At 47.1% G+C, this 18,860-nt stretch overlaps 1 protein-coding gene across 6 annotated transcripts in view; it reads left to right on the forward strand.

The window, feature by feature from the left end:
• The window catches only part of PRDM11 (PR/SET domain 11), a 137,714-nt gene that overhangs the window by 97,347 nt on the left and 21,507 nt on the right, over positions 1-18,860 (forward strand). For 4 of the 6 annotated variants that reach the window (XM_075502565.1, XM_075502564.1, XM_075502566.1 and 1 more), the window contains exons 2-5: positions 7,102-7,220; positions 7,783-7,886; positions 8,815-9,077; positions 10,061-10,128. In XM_075502565.1, coding sequence (XP_075358680.1) covers positions 7,105-7,220; positions 7,783-7,886; positions 8,815-9,077; positions 10,061-10,128 — 551 coding nt within the window. In that variant the 5' untranslated portion in view covers positions 7,102-7,104. Of the gene's footprint in view, positions 1-7,101; positions 7,221-7,782; positions 7,887-8,814; positions 9,078-10,059; positions 10,129-16,933; positions 17,347-18,860 lie in introns of all 6 variants that reach the window. The other 2 variants (XM_075502569.1, XM_075502567.1) reach the window with 2 other exon arrangements.

An 18,860-nucleotide genomic window follows, 5' to 3' on the forward strand; every position in this document is an offset into this window, starting at 1 on the left:
GTGATGTACAGGGGATCAGGTTGACCTGATTCTCCTTTCCGCCCTTAAACTATGAATCTGTGAGATCAATGCAGAGAGCCAAGTACAGCAAAAATGAGAAATTTCTGGTTCAAGGGAATTATTTTTAGTGTATTTTAAAAACACAAGTCACTTGCTTATTCTTTCAGCTGCAGTGAGTAGCTGCAATGGCTCTGTGGCATGCCACACTGTTTCAGAGGCTTAGGCTGCATGGGAGCTTTACTTTGTCAGCATCCCGCTGTGTTGAGTCCTTGCACAACACTTAACGTAGAGAAGTTGCACCAAGTAATACCCAGTTTGCAGGGGCTTGTGCTGGTCCATGACACTAGCTTCCTACTCTGAGATCAACAAAGGGCAAATGCTTCCAACTGACCATAATACAGAATTTTGTGTCAAATCCTATAAAGTCAGCAGCATTTTCAACCTTCACTAGAAGCCACCGTAAGACAAACTTAAGAGTAGTTCAGGGATTATTTCAGAGGTTCTTTTCCTTCTTCCCCCTCTGAAATGTGTTTGTCGTGAAGTAGATCATGGCAGGTTTTGGTGTCATGTTTTGCCAGTGAACCACGTAAGAGTGACAGTGTGAACGCATCTTGCATCCACTTGAAATGACAGGAGGACTTCCAGGTTGGCAAACGGGGAATTTCCCTGCTCCCCACCAGTTGGGATGACACTGGGAATTCGGTGTCATGGCACCCTGATGCTGTTTGTCATGTCAGTTGCTGGTCTTGAGCAAGTCGTTGAACCACTGAGAACTCCCAGCCCTCCCTGCTGTAAAACAGGTTTAAGTCTCATGGTTTCGAAGCTTGCTTTCCAAGCTTCTTCAGAAAGCTGCAGCAAAAATGGTGGTGCTTCCAGGTATCTTTCTTGTACTCCTGACCTTCTTCAGTGTTTTGAGAATTCGAAACTAAAATTAAATGTTTCATACTTCTCTTCTGGTGAATGTATGGCTACCGACTGTAGTGGAGTAATTGACAATGATTTAAACAAGTCCTAGTCGCAGCCCATGCTGCTCAAATCCTACATCGTCCATGCCCTATAATTTTCACTAATTAAGTTTGAATTTGTGACTGCCCCAGCTTGTCTCCAGCTGCGCAGGCTGCATTCAGCCCTGCTCTGTGGCTGTCGGGGAAGAGCCCTGGCCTTGCATCAAGCTGGGAGGCAGGTCATCGGGTCTTGCCCTGCTGCCAGCCTTCCTCTGCCGGGATGCTGCTCTGCTGCACTGCCGGGTGGAGGACAGCTTCACCCACAGCAATGTCATACTTTGGGGGGGGAAATTAAGCCAGTGCTGTGGCAACTGTCAAGGCGAAAGCAATTTTCCCACCAGAGCATGGGGTTAGTGTCTGTCTGTGGACAGTGGTCCTCCTCTGAGCAAACTGGTTCTCCCTCTTATTTTGTGGGATCTCTCGGTGTTTGCCTTGGCTGCGAGTGTAAGCTGTGTAGCCAGCTGGTACTTCATAAAGTGACCTGAAATGGTTGGCATGGCCGAGGACCTTGGTAAGTGAATTCACCTCGGGGAAAACAGTCAGCCTGGGTCTTTCGTGGCTGCTTAGGGGGGAGCTCGGAGCCTTGAATGCTGTGCTTTATTCCTCCTTCTCGGCTCATCAGTAGCTGACTGTTCTGGATTACTATTTCTGGTAATAATATGCAACTGTAGAAAAAGCATATGAATTCAAGTCCATCTTTCACCATGGGCCTGCACTTTAAAACTAAAATGGGGTACAAGCTACGTAAGATCTTTCTTAAAAGAAGAGGGGATGACCTCCAGAAGGCTGGCAGTGAGAAACTGAGTGAAGGAGCTGTGTGCTGAGGAGGGGATGGATTCCTATACGGCTGTTTCACATGCAAGAATGTCCCAATCTGGGAAACGTGCCAGTAAAATGTAAAATTAAAGCTCTGTTTTGGAGGCTGATCCATGCAGATAAGAGTCTGTGGCTGTTAGCTAATAACTACAAGAGGGGCAGTGATAAAGGCGGCATACTTGAGGACAGGAATTCACAGGTTAGTTCATGCTTAATCCCACTTGGACATTTTTTCCCCGCATTAGAGATTAACAGCTCAGATGTTCTTGTGTTTTCTACTACCCTGATTGTGAGCAACATGTGAGCAACGTGACACATAACGTGTGTCATGCAGAAATGCAACAGGTCCTTGCCTACTTCGTAAAGAAAACGGGAGAGGTTATGTGGCACTGCCTGTGAATTCGGGGATGCCTTTTGGGATTTGTAGCACTCATGCTGGTGTCCTGGGCATTGTGCGTCATACCACCACTGCCTTTACTGTACAGAGGACTTGATGTTGTGTGCAAACAGCACCTGGATCCTCACAGCATCTCTCTCACCTAGGGATTGTCCTCTCTGACATGCTGCTAGGACTTTGCAGTAGGCTGGGTGCACACCAGCATTGGGAGGACTGACTGTCCTGATGGCCACAGGGACGTGTGCATGGGAGGCCACGTACCCCCGGGGAATACCTTCAGCAGTAGCCAAGGAGCCTGCTCTGCTTATGCTTACATGGTGCTTAGCCACATCTGAAATCTTCAGAGGATCTTCATATTTAGGTGTAAGAACAAACACAACTATAAAAATTGCCCCAAAAAACCCCCAAAACAATGAAGTGGAGGGAGTGGAAAGTGCAGAATGTGAACTAGACTCTTGTAGTTGTGGAAAACTAAAGGGGGAAGAGAAGGGGCAAGAAAGAGAAACCAGTGGTCAGTGAAATTAGGAAAAATTAAAAGCAGTTTTAAATACATCAGAAGCTAAAAGAGTCTTAAAAGCACAGTCATCTACTGATGCCTGGAACTGGAGAAATGTTGAATGTTTCTTTCTTGTAGCTGGCAGAAAAGCTAGATGATGGTACCAGTTACAGCAGGAGCGTAATGCTCTCTATTGTAGCAGTAGTTTGGGAAATTACCAAACAGCAGCTACTACAGCAGTACATTTTTCAGTTTGCTGTTCTGGCTAACTTGCATCCAGGGATTTTAAAAGGGCTGGCTGAGCAGCGCTGTCTGGGCCATAAATGCTAATTAAAAAAAAAAAAAAGTATATGTAATGAATTAGACTGAAAAAAATGTTGTGTGTTAGTCATAAACAAGTAAGCTAATACCAAGTCTAATCTGGGCAAACTAGAATACTAGGCTACCTGCAGTCTGATGTTGGCTTCCAGTAAAATAATGTAATAGTTGATAAGGATTGGATTGGTCATGATTTAAGGGGGTGTTAATCGTAATAATCAGTCTGTACAGATTTTTTAAAAATAGGTCTTTTCTAACATGATGTGATTTTCTGATGTTGCTATAATTTTGCTTGATAAAGGTAAAAGTGTTGGTATGTCTTGCATGTTTAATGCACTACAGTTGTGCCACAGGCCATCCGAATAAGCAGCTAGAATGATTCAGTGTGTCACACACTATTGGAGCAGGTCCAGAGGAGGGCCACAAAAATGATGGGAGGGATGGAACACCTCTCCTACGAGGAAAGACTGAGAGAGTTGGGGTTGTTCAGCCTGGAGAAGAGAAGGGTCCAAGGAGACCTTATTGCAGCCTTTCAGTACGTAAAGGGGGCTTGTAAGAAAGATGGGGACAGACTTTTTAGCAGGGCCTGTTGCGATAGGACAAGGGGGAATGGTTTTAAACTAAAAGAGGGTAGGTTCAGACTAGATATAAGGGAGAGATTTTTTACGATGAGGGTGGTGAAACACTGGAAAAGGTTGCCCAGAGAGGTGGTAGATGCCCCATCCCTGGAAACATTCAAGGTCAGGTTGGACGGGGCTCTGAGCAACCTGGTCTAGTTGAAGATGTCCCTGCTTATTGCAGGGGCGGTTGGACTAGATGGCCTTTAAAGGTCCCTTCCAACCCAAACTGTTCTATGATTCTGTGAATAAACAAAAACCTGACTAAATGAAAGGTCACAGTGTGACAACAAAAGGAGAGCCATTGCTGATAATGTATTTCTAGTAATGTCAGCTGGGAATTGTTTTTTTGGCTTGATGCTAATCAAGAGGTGGGTGTCGGTCTCTTCTCCCAAGTAACAAGTGACAGGACAAGAGGAAACAGCCTCAAGTTTCTCCAGGGGAGGTTTAGATTGGATATTATGAAAAATTTCTTCACTGAAGGGGTTACCAAGCATGGGAAAAGGCTGCCCAGGGAAGCTGTTGAGTCACCATCCCTGGAGGTATTTAAAAGACGTGTAGATGTGGCACTTAGGGACATGGTTTAGTGGTGGACTTGGCAGTGTTAGATTTATAGTTGGACTTGATGGTCTTAGAGGTCTTTTCCAGCCTAAATGATTCTATGATTCTTTGTTTGTCCATGTTCTGGAAGAAAACACAAAGTTAATTTGGATTATGTTTGTGGGCAACACACAAAGTCTGGGCAAGTCGCAAGTAATGAAAAGAGGCAAGCTAGCGGTGGACTCGTGATTGCATGTGTGCTGAGTGAGACAACAAGGAGTTGTGTGAATGTCTTAAAAAGCGGGCACCTAGTCGCAGAGCAGGTTTGGAGGGCTGCCGGGGGGTGTGCGGTGGCCTGGGAGCTGTTGCAGGAGCTAGGGCTCTTACGGCAACACAGCGGTTCACCGAACACAAAATCCCAGCTGGGCGCTGGGCATGGTGGCCAGAAAGTAAATACAGTACTTGGACACAAACATGGAAATCCTGAGCAGGGGCAGGGAGGGTGTTATCTTGGTGCAAGGTGCTGCTCCCGTCAGCGCAGGAGTGCTGCAGCCGGTGCTGCGCAGGAATGTTGCTGATAAGTTGGAGGGAGTTCAGGGAGGACCATGAGAGGGGAGGGCTGCAAAACGTGCTGTACAGTGAAGTGAGGAGCTCCATGTGTAAAATAAAACACTGAATTTCTTCCTTTTTGGGTTTTTTTTCCCCCCTTGTTGGAGGTACACTGTAGTTTAACCAGGAGTTCTCTGAAGGGAGCGTGGTGGCCTGCCTTGCACAGGAGGTCAGATTGCGCCGTCACAGCGTCTCTCTCGCTCCGTAACGGAGGAGTCTCCACGAGGGAAGAGTGGGAAAGGAAAAGCCATTGTCTCTTCAGAGACAGATGTCTGCATCTCTTCCTACTGAAGCCTTGGGGGTTGTGGGTGTTTAAACTCCAGGTGCCTTGTATGCCAGGCTTCCCGAACGGGTGGGGTTTCTGACTGAGAGCATCTGCCCCACAGCCAGCATCTGCCTCTCCTGCGCCAGCGCAGGCCCCACAGCTAACCAGCTCTGGGGCAGCACCCGTCTCTTCTTGTTTTTTAACATTTTCCCCCTCCCCCAGCTGCTGCTTTTTCCCTCCTGAGCTGCTTTACTGCACACTTTTCAGGAAAGACCTTTCCTTCTCCTCTGGGAAGGGCAGGTAGCCCCTGCCTGCAGCACCGACGAGTGCATGGGGACAGGACTGGAGAGGACAGGACAGGACTGAGACTTCCTTCTCACTCTGGAGAGCTTCCCTCTTGCTCTGGAGAGCTCAGACCAGGGACTCAGGCCTGCCAAAATAATGAGCCCCTCCTTGCCCTTAATATTGCTTTCCTTCTGACTTGCTGTGGTAATTCTGAAAGAAAATGTGCCTTCTTTTGGGCATCTTGTAAAGGTTTGTGTGTGTGTGTTTGCATGTATCTAGTTGCGCTTACACTGAGGCTTTGCTTTCAGAGCACTATATGAATATTAACTAGTGCTTCCTTGATACAGGCTCGATAAAGGTCTTTCAGGCTGCATATTGGCATGTGAGAAGTTGGGCTGGAAAAATTAATCATTTGTCCCCTGGCACAATGAGGAGCCACAGAGGCTGGGAGTAGCATTCCTTCTTGCTGTAAACAGGGCGCAAATGCAGACCAGAATTCCATGGTGCTCAGTCCCGTACAAGCACGTGTGGAATAAGAAAGTTCCTGTCTTCAGGGGCTTGTGACCTCAGAACATGAATTTCGGGATGCCCAGAGCCGAGTTGCAACAGGGACGGGCTCTTCCACGAGCTCCCCTGACAGAAGGGGTCTGCTCAGCTGCTGAGGCCCCTCCGTCAGGCGCTGCGAGTGTGCAGCGTAACGGAGTGTGTGCCATCGGGCAGCAGACATGGAAAGTGGGACCACAGGGGACTTCGGGGGGAGCAGCTGTGAAGTCTGTCTGATCTGGTGTGGTGCCTGAGAGCAGGCAGTTTGTGTGCCTTGGCGGAAATCTTAAGACGAATGCAAAGAAGAGATGAGCGGTGCTCTGCTTTATTCCTTGTCTCAAGCTGGGATGCTCTGAAGCTTAGTGGCCCTTCCAAAAAACTTAATATTAATTAAACCAATTCCGAATTATCATCGCTTGCCTTATCAATATTTTCTCTTCAGCACCATCCCATGATGCGGGGAGGAGGGAAGTGTTATCGTTTTGGAGCTTGTTGTCCTTAGACATCACTAAGTGGTTCCTGGCTCTTGTGCTGAGCTGAGGGAGAAGCATTTTCACTACAGTGACTTGTGTGCCAGAAGGGTGGTGGTAGCTCAGCTGCAGTCATCGCAAGGGACAGGAAGATCGAGAGTGTGACTTTTACAATTTAGGTGGAGTCCTGCAAGGTGCTGTAGGCACTTACCTGTTTGTCAGAGGTGTCCGGAGCACACAGAAAGCTCCATCTGCAGGGCTGCGCTCTGTTCCCAGATGGAGACTGGCATATGTTATACTTGTAGACGGATCCTGGTTCATGCCACGACCTGTGTTCCTCTTTCTTGTCATTCTGTCCCCAAAGACCTGCTCTGAGGTAGTGGTGCTCCGTGTTTCCATAACACATCCCACCCATCAATCTTAAATTCCACGCACAACATTTTTAATGGGCGCTGTGGAGCATACTTCAGATTCCCCGTGCCTCGGGTTGCTCTTTGGTGTCTCATGCTCTTCGCCTGACCTGTGACTGAACCGCTCGTTCCTCCCCAGCGCAGGAAGGGGTTTCCACCTGTGTGCGTGCGTAGGCGCCCCGGCGTGCGATGGCGGCTCTTGGTGCCGGGAGGGAGCCTGCTCTGCTGGCTGCGTCCTGGCCTGCGGGAGGAAGGCTGTGCTTCCTGGGGGAGGAAGGTTGTGATTTCCTGGCTGCTCATTTTTCTCCTCCCTTCCTTCATTCTTTTTCAGAACATGAGTGAAAACTTGAAGGACTGTTTGATCCAGACCCAGGCTTCCTTAGGGGAGATGGTGACGATAAAAACAGAGGCCTGCTCTCCGCACCGGGACCAGGAGTATGGACAGCCTTGGTACGTGGCTGAGCTTCAGTCCGATGTACTCTAACTCCCTTCTCTCCACTTCCCCCCACAGCTTAAAGTTGGTTTTGAGGGATACAGTTGAACTTCTCTAAGTTATTAAAACCCTCCCTTCTGCGGTCTGCCTTGAGGTGTATGACACGGGCGGTCACCTACTCATGTACTTGGGCATGTGTCTGCTATGTGTACTAGTTCACATCAGGCCTTGCAGTGCTGGCGTGCATTGAGGGTCGTGTCCTGCCTTCGAGCAGCATGTTTCCCGGGCTGCCTCTCTGCTGGTGCGAGTCCCCTCTGCCACTCTCCTGCCCAGTGTGGGACATGCCAGGTGTGTGCCATGTGTGGAGGTGCTCTAGCTGAAGCCACTACCTGCTGTAGGCTTTAGCCTTAAGCCCTCTCAGGTACCAGCTTTTGGCAGGTTGGATGGCAGGTTGAATAATTCCCCTGCTGCAGGTGTGGGGACTAAGAGTTGCTCAGACCCTCTTGCCTCTGCTCCTCTCTGTGTGCAGTCCGAACGTCTTGATAGGTTAATGTGGTCTTTCTGTTGTTCCCTCCCCAGCTCTGGAAGGCCTGACCTGCAGTCCATGGAGGTGGAGCCCAAGAAACTGAAAGGGAAACGGGATTTGATCATGACCAAGAGCTTTCAGCAAGTGGATTTCTGGTGTAAGTGTCTTGTGAGGGAAAAGCAACGCTTCTACTTGTATAGACTTCGGTCAGTGCCCTTCCTAGTGGGCACCTTGCCAGTTTGGGACTGGAGGTGGGGAAGATAAAAGCCAGGAACAAATTTGCATGCTCTCCTGGAAAGACTGGCACATTTCATAGGGAAGCTGTTGCACAAAAGCAGCTTGTCCATCGTGGGGCTATCCAGTGGTAGGGAGGTAGGTGGAAAGCATGCTGGAAACATGAAAACGCACATGGGAAAACCCCAGGAGTCAAAGGCTTGAATTCAGAAACTGTGAAGGGAGCATTGCACCGATGACAACCGTTTCTCTTCCCCCATATTCTGTGAAAGAAAACTGATGCCAGTTATGTTGGCATACATACAAAATATCAAATTGTAGTCCTGAGTCCTTGTCTGGCCACAGGACAAGTGCCTGGGGATGCTGTCTCTCTCCCAAGCACAGAATGAAGGCTGTATGACAAGAGTATTTGTTTTCAGGGATATTTGTTTTGATTCCCCTCTGGTATGTGGGGAATCAAACCTTTTGGCTAGAGGACATCTCTGCTAACTGGTGATGTGCAAGGGGCACCCAACCTCTGTCTCTGCAGACGGTGACAGGGCCTTTCCCTGTGCGTGTAGCCATCAGTGGCGAATCTGTGTAGGGCACCAGAGCTCACACAAGCACAGGTGCTGGTCGGCCAGGTGTGGGTTGGGGCAGAGCCCTTGTTGAGAGATGTGTGGTGAAACAAGTGAGCAGCTGGTGAAGCATCTGCACATGTGGAGGCTTTGGGGAAGGGGCTCGGCCAGGCCACGGGGGAGGACAGGGAGCTGGGGTGTGCTGTCCTGAGCGCTGTGCATCCTACAGGCTGCATGAGCCTGTATGGGCATCGCGTCTGCCTAACCTAACGCCTGCCCCTCTCGCACCCGCAGTCTGCGAGTCCTGCCAGGAGTACTTCGTGGATGAGTGCCCGAACCACGGTCCCCCGGTGTTCGTGTCTGACACCCCAGTGCCTGTTGGCATCCCTGACCGGGCAGCACTGACCATCCCGCCTGGAATGGAGGTGGTGAAAGAGCCCAATGGGGAGAACGACGTGCGCTGTATGAATGAGGTGATCCCCAAAGGTCACATCTTCGGGCCGTACGAGGGGCAGATCTCTAGCCAGGACAAGTCCGCAGGATTCTTCTCATGGCTGGTGAGTGATGTGTCTCCCCAACGAAGTGACGCCTCAGCCATGCAGCTCAGAGCTGGGGGACTCGCGGGCCTGTGAAGTCAGACCTTGGCCATCTTCCCCCTTCTCTGAAGACCTGCTGACCCACATGGGCAGTAGGCAAACATTGACCTGCCATAATTATTAGCAGCTTAAGGGTATAGATACGTGAAAGGAGACAACGTGCCATGGCACTCGAGTTCAGTTCACAGCTGTAGGAAGCAGAGCTTGCTTCTCCTCTCCCCCTTGCCATGTTCTTCCATCCCCACTCAACCTCGAGGGCTCCTCCAGTACTTTGTTCTGCTCTGGTCATCATTTTGAGGACAGAGGAAGGATTGTATCTAGAGATTGCAGAGTGCTCTCATGAGCCTGCAGCACTCCCTCCCAGCCCGCTTGAGCAGAGCAGGTGGCCCAAGAGGCCAGGAAAGAGGAGATCCAGTCCGTCAGGAACTGATCTACATGCAGTCTCCAGTACCAAACCCCGTATCTTTTTACCCTAGTACTACAGGCCCGTGTTAGCCTATGAGATAGAGGTGTCACTAGATCGACAGATACTAGTTATTATGAGAAATGAGATGTGGGACTTGAGTTATAGGTGGGAAAAAAATTGAGAGCTGCTGATATGAAATGCTGCTCATGCTTTTCTGTCTGTAAAATAAATGTGTGTCTCAGCCCTGTCCTGAAAGGGAAGTTAATCTTTTATATCTCAGGACTGTTAACAATTGTCAGCTGCATCCATAGTTCTGTGTTATGGATATTTGTACATAGGAAAATGCCTCTTAGTTCAGAGTAGCCTCCACACACGTATCCAGAGCAGCAGCCTGTAGTACTAGGAGAGCTGAGATTCATGGCATAGAGTTTCATGTCCTGACTTAAGGCTGGAACTGAAGCAGTGATTTGAGAGCTGTGGACCTTCTCCTGTCTGGACCAGCTAGTTGACATGCTGCATCTGTTCTCTTGTTCTGCAGATCGTTGATAAGAACAACCGCTACAAATCCATTGATGGGACAGATGAAACCAAAGCAAACTGGATGAGGTGAGTCCAGTTCTCTCTGCCTTCCCTTTTGGGACTCTGTCTTCCAGGGAGAGGCCATCAAACACTCCTTGTTATTTTGTGTGACAGAAAAACAAACCAAAATGCCACAACCCCTTCTGTAAAGGGTGTGCTTGTGCTCTTTCAGTATTTATTGTGATGAGAATCCTTTGGAGTCAGATTCAATGAAAGGGACTAAAGCAAGGATGAAGGATGTCTGTATGGAGGGTGGCTATTTTCTGGAATGAGGACAAATGATAAAGATGATCCTATTTATCCACTCTTACAAACGCTGATGGGTCTCACTCCTTTTTTTTTTTTTTTTTTTTAAACTTTATGTTCAAATATTTACAAAATGCTTTGCTTTATCCCCAAGGTAACATTTTATTCTGTTTGGGGTTTTTTGTCCTTTCCCATTTGACAGACATTGAAAGAGGTGCGCCCCCCCCACCCCCCCCTTCCTGGGCTTCACTTGAGACAGTTGTCTATGGTGGCTGTCATTGGTAGTGTCAGCTTTACTGTGTTAGGAGAAACATGGAGTGAGTTGCTGCAGCTCCGAACGCAGAAATCATGCGTGTGCTTGCGCTCCCTCTGCCGGCCCTGGGTCTCAACAGAGCAGAACCCAAATACCAGTTAGTACTGAACCAGGAGTGGAGCTAGCTCTGTTTTATTAACTGCAGCAATAAGCATGTTTAACCATGATGCAGTGCTTCAAGTATTGGCATATATCTGCAAAATGTAGGTCACTCTTGCAGCCTCCTGAGGCGGAAACGAAGCACTGAAATGCATCGTGTGTATGGTGAGTCACCAGAATGGGCATCGCTGCATACTGTGGCCTGTCCCACATTAGGACCAATCCTGCTTTCAGGGGTGAATTTTGGAAGCAGTTGTTGTGAAGAAGGCGTTTCATGGTGAAAGTAAAGCAGTGTGGGAATTAACTGGTTCGTTGTCCTGCATGCCTTAGGATTTTCAGTTGTCACTCACTAAGGGAAGAGAGAGTGTGAAGTACAGGTAGATGCAAGACTGACCTAGCTGGTCAAAGCTGGTTGCACCACTTTTGCTCCATTTGAGTCTTCACATGGATAGCAGCTGTTCTGACATGTTCATAAAGTTCAGCAAAGGATCTCATTTTTCTGTAAGAATTCCAGCTATTATACTTGTTCATTACTGGATGAGAGGAAATACTAGACCTGGGCTGAGGCTGGAGTTGTCACTCCAAAAAGAAGCAGCGGTGCAGTGGACAGGTAGGTAGGGGGATATGTATCTTGGAAGTAAAGACCGCAAAGTTCAAAAATCAGAGTGAGATTTTTATGCTTAGATCTGGATCTTTATGTGACCTGGATGACAGTGAAACTGGGGGAAAACACAGTTTTGGAAAGCAAAAATCCTATGATGAACTCTTCTTCCTAGTGCCGTGAATATAAGCTTGATGTCTGGATTTAAATAGGCACTACTCATGGTCCCAGCACCAAAGAACAGAATGTTCTTGCCTAAACTTGTATTTGCTATGGTTAAGTCTCAAGATGAGTGTGGTCTGGGCTGGTGTACAGAATGCTGTACAGCCATGAAAGGCGAGGAGGTTACGGTTTTGTGGAAAGGCGATGTTTGCAACTCTTCTGGGGAAGGATGTATCAAAGGACCTGTGCAGGCTATACCAGTCTTTCTGTTTTTACTCTTGAAAATTGCTTCTCATAGCAGTATTATGTAGAGTCTGACTGACAGTTCAAGTGGAGATAGTAGTCCTCAAAAAGCCTTGGTTTTGTTTGTTAGCAGCTTTCAAACAGAGGTGCACTTGATATCCTATGCTAGGACACTACCTGTCACGGAGATTACCCACAGAAACCGTACTTCCAGGACGCTGTACACAGCGCTCTTTTTGTTTTTCAGATGGTGCTCTTTGCCATCACTCACAGATGGAGTGCTTTGCAAAGCAGATCTACTCACCCTCTGGGTAGGTGGGTATGGCATGGGGAGGGCAGCTTGGGCTGACTCCTCTCTCTTCTTGTAGATCTGGCTATTGTTTTTGTTGTTTGACTACCACATCTGAGTCCATTTTCATGTTCCCACTGAGGACAATGTGTACACTGCAGCACTTGCTGGTGTAATTTCAAGTGGCTGTTTACCCAGGGCAGTGGATGGCAGGGAGGAAGGAGTATGAAGCGTAGCAGATGGCATGGCAATGGTAACATCCTCGTGCCCTTTTCCTCTCCAGTCAGTCAGTCGAGACAAACTCGTGATGCTGGCAGCGTGTTCTTCTAAGTTGGCCGCTGGCACAAGAATAATGCACCCCTCATCTCTGTCCAGAGTAAAGCGCTATTGTTTCCAATACTTTATGAAACTCCATGACTTTGACCTGCAGGGATGTTTGCAAACCTCCTTCTCTGTTTTTATTTTTTGAGGGCTCAGGGTGACCAATTACCATGAATCGCAGCAAACCTCAAGTGAAATTGGTGCTTTCTCAGACACAAACCGTCAACTGCTGCTGCTGCGAGTTCTTGGGGCTTCTGAAGGGTTGCACAGAACTAGCTGTCATTCCTGGTTACTTCTGAGGAAATTCTGTTATTCAGTTGTTGGGGACCTTTAAAAAAAATGGATCTGACCAAAAAAATGAAAGTAATTCAGGAAGTCCAGGCAACATCCCTCTATGTATATATCACTTGCTCCAGACTGAGATTCAGGATAGGAAGCACCAGCAAACTGGTGGTGCCTAACCGAATTGTTTAAGTGCCTCATGCATGGGGTTTCCAGGCTAGTTTTGGCATTTATAGTCTGTATCCCTTCTTACTGGTGAGTACCCGAGTTCTCAGGCTTTTGGCACAGTTCAAATTCATCCTTTCCCTCAGCCCATGTGAAAAGGCTGGTGTAAGACTTCCTCACTTCTTTCTCCTTTGCCTTCCTCTCTGCCCCCTTTCCCCTCCAAATGTAGTAACAAAGAGGTCATGGGGAGCAAGACTGTTTTGTATGTCTTCCTATGTCTCCTTATAATGGAGGTGTCTGCGATTTGATCTTCATACAACAATAGAGCTTGGAAGGCAGCTCTGGTCAGGCACTTCGATGGCCTGCTCAAAACAGGACCAGCTTAGATCAGTAGATCTTTTAAGTACTGAGCTGCTGTTTTGACTTTACAGGACCTGTTAAAAATAAAAATTTTAAAAAATGCAGGGTTACTGTGGCTGCCCATGTGTTCAGGGGGAGTAAAAGCCACCAGCCTATGCACAGGTCATTTTGTTAAACTTCATAAACTGGTCTCTGTTACCTTCCAGCAAGTGGAGCAAATGTTCTCATGCATTAGACTGAAATATATGCAGAGCAAAGGGATCCTGAAGTACTGCAGGACTATGATCCCTATAAAAAAATTTTTGCCAGGGCTCCGAAGTGGTTATATGCTTGCTTCTTAGAGGCCAAGAAAAGTGGAGTCAGCTGATATCTTTGTGGGGTGATCATTAAGTGCCCACTGTTCACATAGTTTACAATGTTACATGTGTTTTTAAAGAAATAGCTGTACAGTCTTGCACTTTCAGGTTTACCTGGGCTGAGGTGTGAATTTGCAGACCCACAGCTAGGGCTCCTCTGGAGCTTGCTAAAACCCACACAGCATCCCCAGAGAGGTACTTCCAAGTATCAGTGACTACTCCTAGAGGCATCCTGCATGCTAGAGGAAATGCATGAGGGGAAAAAGATATCTCTGACAGTAATACTGTCTGCTTTTTTATAAGGAGGAGGTTAATGTGCCTGCTGGGAACCTAACATTAATTGAATTAATGATTAAAACTGGCCAGAACTCATTACTCTTTGCATGGTGAGTTTGCTGTTGGAATACTTAAGTTATCTTAAATAGTTTTGACCCAAGTCATGCTGGAGCAAATGAGGGGATCTGAATATCCAGATCTACCGCAGGTTGTCCCAAGTGCACTTGATGGGACCCTGTCTGGGAAGAGAAAAAAGGGCTCTAATTCCCCATCGGTGCACCTTTGCTAGTGACAGCAGCCATGGGTTCAGCAGAGAAGAGGGGGCGCAGGTTTCCTGACCATGCCAGCAGCTCTGAGCAGCTCCGGAGAGACTTCTGGTCTGCAAGCTCACCTCTACCCAGCGGCACTTTGCAAAATGCTGTTACTCCTTTTCACCAGAGCAGCTTGTCAGTGGAGGTTTGTTTCCACCACATGGAGGCACTGACGATACTGTGCAGTTGTGGGTACTTGCAGAGAATATACATGAAGCCCAGTTTTGCTGAATGTGATAAAAATCAAACTGTAAATGTTCCCTTACTCGATGTTCCGCATGTTCCATGTAGCCTTTTCCCTTCTTCCAGTGTTCAGCTGGGAGAACTCCTTTTTCCTGTTAAGTTTGGGGTTTTTTTTCCTTGAGGTCAGTGTAGCAAGTGCTTTGCTGGCTCTCCATCATTTCATTACCATCTTCCCTAAACTCTCCTTCTATCCCTCCATAAATGAAACTCCACCAAAACAGTAACTCAAGGATGCATTTACGTTTGTTCCAGTGAAATGCATCTGTGCACTTAGCTCCCAGCTCTCCCTGTATGTGGCCTGGATTTGAGCAGTATTTCCTACTGGTTTTCCAGCTTTAACCAAGGTTAATAGCTTCTGACACTTACCCTGATGGAGGGCAGCAGTGTCTGAGATTTGTTAAGCAGCAGTGTAACAGCACTAAGGAGAAACTAGGATGACATCTGACAAGGGTCACTCTGCCTTTCCGTAGGTTTTTCTTAGTCTGCAGCTCACAAGCACCTTTCACATGAGAGCACCCCAAACCACCTGTCTTCTCCTGGGCCACAGCAGCACTGAAAGGCACCCAACTCTGAGGAGGTGCCAGCAGGGCCATCACAAATGGTGGGGCAAGTGGGGAAAAATGCTGAGGCCTTTGCTTATACTGACTTTTCAGTAAGTAGTTTGGGGTGGCTAAAGTCTGCCTGCGAGAGACAGGGCATTCAGCCAAGATTTTAGGATTAAATGTAGTTTTTTGAAAGAGGAGGGTCTGAGCTATCCCAGCCAGAGTTTAATCCCCTAACATTGCAAAGATGCTAACAGTAGGTCCCAAATTAAATGAAATCAAAGATGCTATCTACTCATAATACTAGCTATTAATATTATATATATATATATAGATGCTAGTAGTTAGCATCTTTGATTTCATTTAGTTTGGGACCATAAGCAGAAAGAAAACTAACACATGGGGAAGCTAATATGTTTTCCTTCCCATGGTGTCACTTCAGAGTTACAGTTGTTAGGTGTCCTAATCATTAAGATGTCTTATTTCTTGTATGTTACAACTTAATATCCTTTTTAAACATTCATTTTCTAGGCTTGTAGTGACAGATTTTTGGGGTGGTTTACGTTAACACTGAAATCTTCTACCTCAGATAAGTGTTGTGTTCTCCACCGTAAATCCATGCTGATGTAGATTTCTATCTATTCTATTCCTTTTAAAATATTAAGAACTGTATGATGTGAGCACCAAAACGGTTGACCTCTTTCAAAAAAGTTCCAGACATCCTTGATTTTAATTGTTTGAAGATGTGTAAAAGCAGTCTTTTGTAACGTGTAGCACTAGGATAACCATTTAGGCATTTTACTTCACTCTGCTGTAATTCAAATCAAGGCATATACTAAGTTTTCCCAGCAGTTCTGCTCCTCTGTGGCCTCTCATCTCTTCCGTGATGTTCTGCGTGCTTATACACAGGTGTCCATTGCCCAGGCTGCGGATTATTCCCCTGTCCACAGTCCCACATTGTTTATGTGCAAAACTGCATGTTCACACAGTTTGTTTTCTCCTTCCCTATTGAATAGATCTGCTGCCTTCTTTCCTGCCCCCCCCCATAAAAAGACCTATTTAGGACTAATGTTTTGTTTATTTTTGAAGTTTCCTTCAACTGTGGCTGGAAAAATTAACGCATACACACACACCCCTCTTTGGACAAAACTGCCTGTTCTTAGGGTGGCTGCCTCTTCTCAATGGGCTGAGGCTATGAGTTTTTTGTTTGAAGCACCAGAAACTGGGAGCGGGCTCCTGTCAGCGGCAGTGACAGCAAAGCCTAGCCGGGAAAAGCAAGTGGGTGGCCTCATTCCTTTTGAGAACAATAGGAAACAGCAACTATTTCTGGGTGAAACAAGAGCTTGCTGTGAAGCAGACAAACACTGGATGTGCAGTACCCCTGGTGCTGAAGAAAAGACTTCTGCTTAGGAAAAGTGAGTTGCAGAAATTGCCCATGAGTCTAGTTGAAATCTCCCTCCCCTGAAAAAAGTCCAATTTGATGTAGCCTCTGCATGACATCCTGCAAGTTTTAACAGAAAGGGTGGTGTAAAAGTTTCTGTTGCATGTTGTGCCAGGCAGAACAATACGATATGTTTCAGGCCTCTAAATTTCCTCAAGAACCCATTTTCGAGCAATGTCAGCTTAGGAGCTAATTCATCAATGTGATTGCGAGTTCTCACGCTTTTTTCTGTGCACAAACTGCGGCAAGTGATGTGAGGCTGTACTGAAGTTCTCATGTGTAAGTCAGGGCATCAGACAAAGTGTAAAATTTCATTTTAACTGTAAAGCTGAGAAGGCTCCTTCACACTAGTGTCGCTTGGTGTTTTTTTCCTTAAGCTTGAAAATTGCCTCTTAAAAACAAAACGGCGGCCTTTTCCTGGTGCGATTGAGGAAAACTGAGAGGTTGTTGCGGGTGGGGGGAGCTGGATCCCACCGAACTCCTCTGCCCCAGTGCCGCACTGGCCAAGTGGTTGGATGCAGGGGGATGCTTTGCGCTGATTTCCTTTTACCCAATTGTGCTTTGTGGGATGTTCAACCCAAGGAACATGGCTGAACGAAAGAGGAAGCCCAAGTTTTCCAAGGAAGAACTGGACATTCTGGTCACTGAGGTGACCCGAAATGAAGCCATGCTGTTTGGGAGGGAGACAATGCGTCTATCCCATGCTGACAGGGACAAGATCTGGGAAGGCATAGCCAGGCAGATCACTTCAGTCAGCCAGGTCCCCAGGTCTGTAAAAGACATTAAACACAGATGGGACGACATGAAAAGAAGGACCAAGGACAAACTGGCATTCATGCAGAGGTCCCTCTCCAGCCCCGGCAGCACGGGGCGGCCCTCGGCCATCGTCCTGACCGCCCACGAGAGAGCCATCGAGTCGACACTGCATTCGTCACGCCAGATGCACGGCTTCCGGAGAGCGGATCTGGACGTGGTTGACAGCCTGTCAACAAGCTGTAAGTATCATTGCCTTAACACCTCTTTGTCTTATGCTTGCATATCTCAGTTTGACACCAGAAGAGCGTTGCGTGTTTTGTGAGATGCTGGGTTGCCTGTCAAGCCAGCTCCTACTGCTGTGTTTGGTTTCAAGACAGCCTGCTCTGGTGATCATGGGGTGTTGAGATGGATTGAGGGAAAGCTGTTTCCACACTAAGATCATCATCTTTATCTGTTTATCTAGTCCCTTTCCATACTGTCTTCTAAGGGTAGACATTGTTCAGATTCCCCTTTCTTAGTGGGTCATAAGTTGGAACTAATCCTACAAATAAGGGAATGTTTGTAGTTGAAGTGCAACTACTTCCGGTCTGTGAAAAAGTGTTTGTAAAGGATTAGGAATTCTTCATCTTGCATGCACCCCAATAAAACAGCAGTGCTGTCAAGCTGAGAACCATGTGCCAGTCACTAATGGGTCACCACATGGTAACCATCTTCCAAGAGGGCTGTTGAGGGGGCTCAGTGATCACTGGTGTTTGTGCTCTGAGGCCAGGCCACTAATGGTTTCTCACTAGTGGTCTGAAGGTTCAGCACAAGTGCTGTGAAAAAGATAGATGATAATGACTCTCTCCTTCACTGGTTTTCAAGAAACTACAGGCCCTGCTTTCTAAGTTAATATTCTTACACAACAACTCTCAGACACCTTCCAGTGCTGAACCACAAGCTGCTTTTTGCAGGTTCTTTCCTCAGTTGCATACATACGGTTTTCTTGTGTGGAGATGCACCATCTTGGTCTGTGAGCTTTTAGGGATACAAAGGACAGAAAGAGGGGATAACTTCTTGGGAAGTGAGCCAACTAACACTTCATGGGTGGCACTGTCGTACTGCATTAGGTCTTATCTTGTATCTGAAATGTTGTTAGTGGAAAAGGAAGGACAAAAATCTTTGAGAACTGACAAAGTGGGACTTGGTCATTCTTTGCATCTATCTTGGAAGCCAGTTGTGTTATTTCAGAGGTAAAACGAATACAGCTTGTGCAAGGAGATAGTGGGCAGCTGCAACAAGTGAAGTATCGTCTCTTCTTACACTTGATGTGCCTGTACCCGTGAACTGCCACATCACTAGATATTTATCAGACTAATGAGAGCTTTCCCATGGTGTTTTGCTTTGGTTTTGGTTTTGCATCAAGTATACTTGCCTGGTTAATATAGGGTCCTGTTGCTGCTACGCCTGACTGCCTGGTTCTCTTAGTGATGCCAAGCCACATAGTGGCCTTGCAGTACAGACTTTGCGAGCAGCAAATACTACGTCTATGTTTTTCTCAGTGGGGAGGATGTAAGAAATGACATGGGAGCAGGGTTTTGGCATGAGGAACCAAATGTGTCAGCAGCCTTTGTCCCTTCAAAATGTTGGAGTGTTCTAGCTAGTTGTGGTTTTGGGGAAGAGGAGTCATTGCTACTGTCTGAAATGGATTTATCTTATAGTAATGAACAATGCTGTGTACAAGATGCCATGGCAGTTTGGATTCCTCCTTGGT

Source organism: Mycteria americana, chromosome 5 (genome assembly GCF_035582795.1).
Source record: "Mycteria americana isolate JAX WOST 10 ecotype Jacksonville Zoo and Gardens chromosome 5, USCA_MyAme_1.0, whole genome shotgun sequence".
In the NCBI taxonomy this organism is placed as follows: Eukaryota; Metazoa; Chordata; class Aves; order Ciconiiformes; family Ciconiidae; genus Mycteria; species Mycteria americana.